The following is an 8,228-nucleotide window of genomic DNA, read 5'->3' on the forward strand; positions in this document are numbered from 1 at the left end:
GCAGGAGTATGGGTAATTGGTTTGAGCCTGGCTTAGTTTAATAACCAGTCATTCACTGCTATTTTATAGCTTTGCTGAAATAAATGGGTGACTGGATCAGATCTGTCACAAGAAATTGTTGCTTAATGCCTTGGACGTACCCAACAATTTATTTTTGAAAAGGTTAGAGGATGTCACATACGCCACATCAGGATCACAAGTGAGAAGTCTGTTAGAAATACATGACATTACCCCCCTTAGCCAGTAAGTAGTCATCCTATCTGGCAGGAATACTGAATAGTATTGCTGGAAGTATTTAGTATATTATATAGTATTTACTGAAACTGTAAACAATCTGTTTTGACTTGGAAAAAAAAATTCTTTTGTGAAGTTAAACTTCCTACCTGTGACAGGGGAGACTTAATTTCAAGTTCTGATTAAGGGCAGAGATTTGAATGTCCAACACACGACTTAAGAGAGATTGTGGTTGAAATGACCAGGTACTGTAATAGTAGGACTGGAAGTATATAATGTGCAAACATGTTTCCCAGGAAGTTTTTTTTTTTTTAAATCGAAAAAGCTTTGTTAAATACTGTAGTGAAGTTGGCGAGATTCCTCAAGCGAATAAAATGAACATGAGAAAAAGCAAGAACAGACATACATACTCTAACCTCACCCCAAGTATTCAGTAGCCTAGTAAATAGGTAACTGGCTGGAGATAAAGAAGATCCTGTTTTCAGTCCCTGCCTATTCAGACCAAATACTCTGCACAACTAAGGAGTACAAATTGTAGATAACTCCCAGGTGAATTGCTTTTAATTTCTTCTGCTTAGAGCTATTTACTGTACGTAAGTAATTTAAATAGTCCTTGGCACATGATCTTGCATGGGTTAATGCTATAGCAATAGCTGATGGGCTTCCTTGTTTTGCTCAGGAAACGAGAGTAGGGGAAATAATGCTACCAGATGTAGGGAGAAAGCCTTGTATCCTGTGTTTTTTTCTTTTCTTTAGAGAACTGACAAGAAAGCAGCTATATCAACAGGCTTGTAAGAAAAGACTGATTTAGCTTGCTCAGCTGCACTGGTGATTGCAAGGGTATAGATGAGTCCAGGGAGCAGATGAAACAAAGCCCTAAATGCTTGTTACATTTGCTGTCAATTCCTTGCTATGCCTGAAAGGAGCAGTCTGTGATTCCTGAACCATCTTACACCTCTGTGCTAGCAAACAACAGTGGTAGAAATCAAAGTACATAATTTTGGCCAAGCATTCTTTGTTCTGCTTGTTTATGAATGCTTATTTGAAAACAGATGCTTTCACCTAGGAATGTCGTCAGTATTTCTGTTTAGTTTGCAGATGGTGTTTACTTGGTTTTGCTCATGGGTCTCCTTGAAGACTATTTTGTTCCACTTCACAACTTCTACTTAACACCTGAAAGTTTTGATCAAAAGGTGGGTAGAAACTCCAGGTTATATTCTTTTTGCTTTGTTACCTCGATATTTTCCAATCATTGTGTCCTTTCGCTTTGTGCCCAGTAAATCAGAACCTGGTATATTCTTCTCTTCAGGAGCTGTAGCAAAGATGCACTGGCTGTGACACTTGATAGTTAATACCACTAAAAGTTGCTCGTGAAATGAATAGGTAAATTCCTCATAGTTAAGGAAGAAAGGTATTCTCTTACTAGCATCGGACAACACATAAAGCTCATGAATATCTGGAATGAATAAATCAGTAATAAGTGCTTTGTACTGTATAGTACTTTGCATAATCAAAGCGATTTATTAAATTGTAGTACTCCCTGAAGTGTTTTTGTGCACAGGGATGCCTTATTGTGCTAGGCAGTAGAGCTGATGCCTGGCCTTACCTGGTATGTACTATGTAAATAGGCAAGAAAGACAAAAGCCAAGAGATGGGAAGCTCTGCTTTAGCTGCATCCTATATACTGGGATTGACATGGAGATAAGAGCTTCTTCCCAAGGTCACAGAATGTCATCCCTAAAAACTGCCCCCTAATCTCATTAGTATCAGTTGCCTAATAGCCATTAGTTCTTTTTCTGTAGTTTATTTAATGTTGCTACAAACCAAGCGAATAAATGTCATTACTTGATATGTAAATGAGATACTATAGTAAAAGAGGTGGTACCTGGGCCATAATCTTTGGTTGATCTGGGGTGAGAAACTGTATGTTGAGTGCTCACAGGTAACATGTTTTGGAGATGATCTAAAGACAAGATGGATACCCTGATCCTGCCAGGGAGGGAGCATGCAGAAAATTGCCTGTCTGAAGTCAATTTGTGAGCACAGACATCTGGTTCTGTGTCCAGTTCCTGGCAGGATCATTGCCAACGTTGCTGACTTTAACTTTTGGGAGAATGTGCTAGCTTGTCTTTTTTGGATATTTCTTTCTGTTTGTTAAGGAGTGAATGACTTGCTGCCTAACAGTGTCTCAGACAAAACGAGCTTTGAGGAAGAAGAGTGGATTCTTTGCAGTCTTAGATTGCCTTACTCGTAATCAGGGTATTAGAGATGGAAGGAGACGAAATAAGTGTCTTGCTCTTAGCCCCACACTTGCTCCATTGTCCTGTGTCCTTCCTAGTGTTAAAGATGAGAAGAGTGCTTAACACATATTTTATTGTCATAACCAAAAGTTTGTCTCTTTCTGCAGTTGTTCCTGGACATGCACACACATCTGTGTATATTCGGTGCCTGGTATCAGAGTACTCTGAGCCTGGTTGTGCTGGAATGATGCATCTGCCCCCTGCTTTTTATTCTGCCAGGTTCTGCAGTGGAGAGGATGCAAGTATTGTGTGGGCTGAGCTGGAGCAGAAGATGGCTAGGTCAGGAGTGGAAACATTGGCAAAAGTTAACAGATTGAATGCTTTGTAAGGCGAGGGCTGTTTAAAATGGTGCGTTTTCATAATGACTTCAGCGCAGATTGTTGCTGTCAAGCACCCCTCAGCAAAGTTACATGCTCTCTGAGGGATGGGACTTTGTCATCGGTAGAATAACCCAGCTTTGCCTGGGTGGATCATACCAGCATTGCAAGAGGAAATTGAGGTGCACCAAATGAATGCCATTACAGACCCAGGCTAACGTGCTGAGCCTGCTTGTTCTATAGGTTATATAGGGTTTGTTGATTTCCTCAGGAGGTAACTAGTTGCTATTTGGGAGCTTAAAGGGGCTCCTTGAAGGCAGGAAGTCAGGCTCTGGTAAGAGGGACTTCTTTAAGTTTGTGGCTAGGATGGGGATTAGTTCATTTTGAATGTTGTATACTGCATTGTATACTGCAGGAACTTGATAGAGCGGTGGGAAAATGTTTACGTGTTACATCTTATAAAAGCTCTCTTTTATAACTTTCTCTTGCTTTTTTATCCTAGTATCTTGAATTTTCTCCCTTGTAGAAATGCAGGATGCTGAGCTGTAGCCAGCACCAGTTATGATTTTGTTGTTAATGGTTTAAATTCATAAATCCAGTTATCCAGTATTCCTGAAGTAATGTTGTGGTTTTGTGCGGAGACTCTGCCTTGAGGAAAGGGGATTTGTAAATCAAAGAAGGAGAGGTAGACTCTGTGGTTTTGGAAAAAGAAAAAATATTTTCATCTTGAAAGTGATTTGGTTTGTCACAATGAATGAGGAGGAACTGTAACAGGTAAAAAGAGATTAATAAAGTCCTAAGCAATAAGCGCCAGTGAAAGGGGCCTTTCTGCCTTGTTGTAGGGGAGCTTTGTATACGTAACTCCCTGATTTTCAAGATGAGTAGCTTTAATTAAATCTCTCCTCCTTGCTATGTATCTCCAGAACTGTCATTTACAGTAACAAAAATGCACAGAATTCATAATCTAAATTACCTTGCTTAAATTTCAGTAAGCGTGGACAAGAAAGCTGCTACGCAGATCTCTTTAAACCATAATGTTCGCTCCTCAAAGGAGAGATTAAAAGAAGACACCCACTTTCTTGCATTTTTCCTTTTTGTCCATTTTCTTTCCTCTGACTTTATGTTCATGTATGATCCTTGGTGCTTGTTCAGGAAGCTCTTTCTGTACAGTTGTGCCTAGCTTGTTTTGCAAGTTCACTGCACAGTCTGCGTAGGAACTGCCACTACCAAGCATTTTTGGAAGCATTTGCTTCATTAGAGAAACTTAATTTGACTTTTATCTCTGTTTTCAAGTAGAGGAAGCCAAAGCACCAAGAGACTAAGGGATTAGCACAAGGTCATGCAACAAGCAGCCTGGCTCCTTGATGATGTGATGTTCATGTTGCTTGATGTGCAGCTGATAATAATGCAGAAAAGATGAATGTTGTTTGAAAATAATTCCATTTAGTGTCCTTATTTCTTCTTTCTTACATACCCATATGTATTTTCTCATCTCTATTCAGTTATGTCACTTCTGTTACATTCCTTGTTGCCTGGATGGCGAGTGATCTCTTGCCTTGTAGTCGGAAATGTTGATCTTGGGTACAGGCAGAAAGAACTCAACAAAATGCAGCTCTGTTGCAGTTGTTACTGGGAGCTCTCTGGCCTCTGCCGTAGAGATCGGGGCTTAATGCGGTTTTCTGGTTCGTGTGGTACCCAGTCACATTTTTACACTTGAAATTTGGAAATCTTAAATTACTTCCTTTGTATCAAAAAGTGAATATTTGCCCTATAATGATACAAGCTTTCATTTCTTATTCTCTCATATGTACTGTCTGCCATGCTTAAACATGTAAATGTTTAATATTGATTTAAATAGAATTATCATTCTCTATGTCAAGTATAGAGAGAATAAAGCATTTTTGAAATTTGATTAAAGGTTTTTAATGGCTGTATAACTTTGAGATTCTAAACACTTTACCTCTTTCAGGTCCACAATGTTTCCTTTGCCTTTGAGCTGATGCAAGATGGAGGACTGAAGAAACCAAAAGCTCGCCCTGAAGGTATGGACATGCCGAGTGGCTTTAAACTGTATAGAAAGACATAATAGCAGGTGCATTTCAAGGGCAACTCCATTTGAAGACAGTAGCAGCAGTACCACAAAGTGGAGCTGTAAATGCGCCCCTTGACAGTTTTCCAAAGGATTCGTTGTCTGTGTCTGGGGTATATCCTTACCTGTGTTTCTTGACTGGAATAGATTCACTGAGGTGTACAAGACTAGCTTTAGTGAATGATGCAAGAGCTGTTCAGTGCTATATTATAAATTCGGCTGGTATTCTCAATAACAATCCAAGCAGGAAGCTTTTCATGGTCAAATTCTCATAATTCTTACAGTTAGCCACTTTCAGTTAGCATTTTATTAGTTATTGTTGGTAATGTAATGACTGTGCATGCTTCATCTTGAAATAAGAAACGGGAGGCTGAGAATATGCTTATTCCTGGGAATGCCTGTTAGACACTGATCAATAAGGAAGACTGTAATCGCCCACACAGGGAGGATGCGTCTCACACTACTGTAGTCTTTAATGCAGGAAATAAAGGCATAACAAGGTCTAAAAGTTAGCAAAATGTCAAACTAGAATTACAGTATAGCTTTTGCAACGGTGAAGGTAATTAACGATCAGTCTGAATTGTCAAGGGATGGAGGTGGAATTTCCACCACTGGAAGATTTAAAAAGAAGGAAGAAAACAAAAAACCATGCAATGTTAAGCTTATTTTTTTAATTCAACCACAGCTTGGTTAGTAAGCTCAATACAGGATTTCCAACGTAAAGTTCTCTAAGCACTGTCTTGCACATGAGATCAGACTATATGCGCTTTTGGGGCCTCCCATACCTCTCATTCCTCAGGGTGATCACCAAGGGTGATCAGCAGCAGGTACCTAGCTCAAATTGCTGTTGGAGATTAGTAGGAGTCAGCCTTAAATGCCTCCATGAGGGCAGATGGCAAATAACCTGCCCAGCCCAGTGCTGCAGATCTGGGCCCCCTTCCAGCTCCTATTTGTGCTCTTTCTGGTGCCCTTAACTCTTGCTCTGGCACTTTGCTGCCTCTTATTCCCAGCTGCTCTCTTCTTGGGACGTGCCCTGGTTTCCTAACTGTCCTTCTAGCTTCCAGCAATGTTTCTGCTCTACCCTCTAGATTTCTGTTTCTCTCCGCTGGTACCTTGATCTTGGTTTATAGCGTAGGCAGTTCCTGCCTCTGAACTGATGTCAGCCAGAGGCAGGAACTGAACCCTGCAAGACTTGATCACACCACTTCATGCCGTGGCAGCTGAGATGAAGGTTATGGTGGCTCAGGGAGAAGACCCATCCTGCTTTCAGTGGAAGGCTGAAGATGGGTGGCATGGGGAGAAGAAAACTGTTCAGGAGGAGTGGGGCAAATAAACTAAAAATCTCTGACCACTACAGAGCTGATTGTTTGGGTCAGTTTTTTTGGCTTTTTCCTAGTGCCAGGACTATTTTGTTTAATTGTTTAGCAAGCAAAAGTGGCTGCCAGCATCAATGGATCAAATCTGCTGGTATTGTCTCTTCTCCAGTTATTTGCCTTTAGAAATGCATGGCTGTTGCAAAGTGTTGTTTCCCATGGCTAAATTTACATTTTAAATCCATCTCTGAGGGAACGGGGTCTTGGTGCAGAGGAACCAATGCTGATTCTGGCTGTTACCTTACTGAGAATGCTGTGGTAGTAAGCAACTTTCTATGATACCTGGAACACTTAGAAATATTTCATATTTCAGTTATCCAGGTAAGACATCTCTTTTTTCAGGGTGTATTACTTCACAGCAGTTAGGACCTTTCGTTTCTTTGAGGCAGTAGAAGATTCTTTTGCAAATGCAAAATACAAAACTGTAATTGAAATCTGTAAAATAATACAGGAAAGAGAGAGAAAGAAAAGTTTGAGACGTTACTGAAAATACCAGGTGAAGTGTGGGGGTTAGAGTGTTATCCAGTATGGGGTGGGAGGGAAGGGTGGAGAGGACCGGGCAATGACTCTTCAAAACAGGCAGTAGGTGTTTCCTTTAGACTTCACATTAATTGTACTTAGTCTATTAACTGTTTGCTGTCTTCCTAGTTCTTTGAATGATTTTTTAATTATCTGTTCTTCCTTACTTTAGTTTCCATATATATTGTTTACTGTGTATTTTTTGCTTCCTCCTCCTCTGTTCTTACATATTATATCAAACCTTTCTTTCTACCTCTTCATCCTTCTCTGTGCTATGCCTCCCCCCGAAGTCCCTGGACTACATGTCTGTGGTATTTCCTGGCATTTTATTATAGTAATAGGTTGGGAGGTGCTAGCAAAAAAGCTTTTTCTTGAGAACTGTTCCAGACCTCTTCCCTGGCCTAGCATGATAAGAAGGGGTATTAGATAATACAAAGCTTTGTGTCTGCTAACAGAATTCAGGCTTTGTTTATTCGTGGACTGTATCATTGCAGAGTTGTGGATGTGTGAGGTTCAGTATCTCATATGATGTGTGTTGCTACTTGTTTGCTGCTTCTGTGGCCAGTGAAGTCATCAGTAGTATTTCCCAAAGCCTTTATCCCAGGTCTCAGACAGAAGTAGACTTTCTCTGTAACCAATTTTAGATGAGGAAGGGAATTATCTTTCTTCCGTTTCCTAGAGAAGTTAACTGTGACTGTATTATCATGAAGGTGTTTTGAAGTGCATCATATGGGATGTTTAAAAAGCTTGACTAGGGGAGATCAAAACTCTGTGGGATTTTTTATTGCTGATCGCACTGGCTCAGAGATGTGGGGACTTTTGTTCTTTTGAGGACAAACGAGGGAGAACAAAAAGCAAGTTAAGGATTTCTCCTTTTCTTCCACAGATGTTGTCAACTTGGATCTGAAGTCTACCCTCAGGGTTCTGTACAACCTGTTCACAAAGTACAAGAATGTTGAATGATGCTGTAAGCTGCTGAGGTTTTCACCCTTCCAACCTCCTTAGGCAGAAATTGCAATAAACACACCCTCTGCACGCTCCCTTTGTGCCTTATCCTATACTTCATGCATTCTTTCTGCCGTTGATGTGGTCTCTCTGTAGCTGTTTTTATGACAATCCCACTGAAAATAATGCATGTGTATTCTCTAGACACTTGAAAATGTGTAGATATTTCACACTTTTACCAGAAGATACTTTTAAGTCTGTTGTTTGTTATCATCAACAAATGTTTTTTTGATAAAGGAAATATACCACTAACTAATAAGCAGGGAAAACATGAGACCTTCCTCATGGCTGGAGACTCCTTGATTCTATAATAGACTTTCTTTTGCATACTCCTTGGTTGCCACTGGCGTTTGATGATTTACCAGGCTTAAGTGTTAGCTATAGGAAATCA

General features: G+C 40.2%; 1 protein-coding gene across 2 annotated transcripts in view; it reads left to right on the top strand.

Moving 5' to 3' along the window:
- Window positions 1-7,795, top strand: part of PARVB (parvin, beta) — a 39,152-nt gene extending 31,357 nt beyond the window's left edge. For both annotated transcript variants that reach the window (XM_009572406.1, XM_009572407.1), the window contains 3 exons: window positions 1,326-1,427; window positions 4,821-4,893; window positions 7,719-7,795. In XM_009572406.1, coding sequence (XP_009570701.1) covers window positions 1,326-1,427; window positions 4,821-4,893; window positions 7,719-7,795 — 252 coding nt within the window. The remainder of the gene's footprint in view (window positions 1-1,325; window positions 1,428-4,820; window positions 4,894-7,718) is intronic.
- The last annotated feature ends 433 nt before the right edge of the window (window positions 7,796-8,228 follow it).

This window comes from Fulmarus glacialis, unplaced genomic scaffold (assembly GCF_000690835.1).
Source record: "Fulmarus glacialis isolate BGI_N327 unplaced genomic scaffold, ASM69083v1 scaffold7062, whole genome shotgun sequence".
Taxonomy (NCBI): Eukaryota; Metazoa; Chordata; class Aves; order Procellariiformes; family Procellariidae; genus Fulmarus; species Fulmarus glacialis.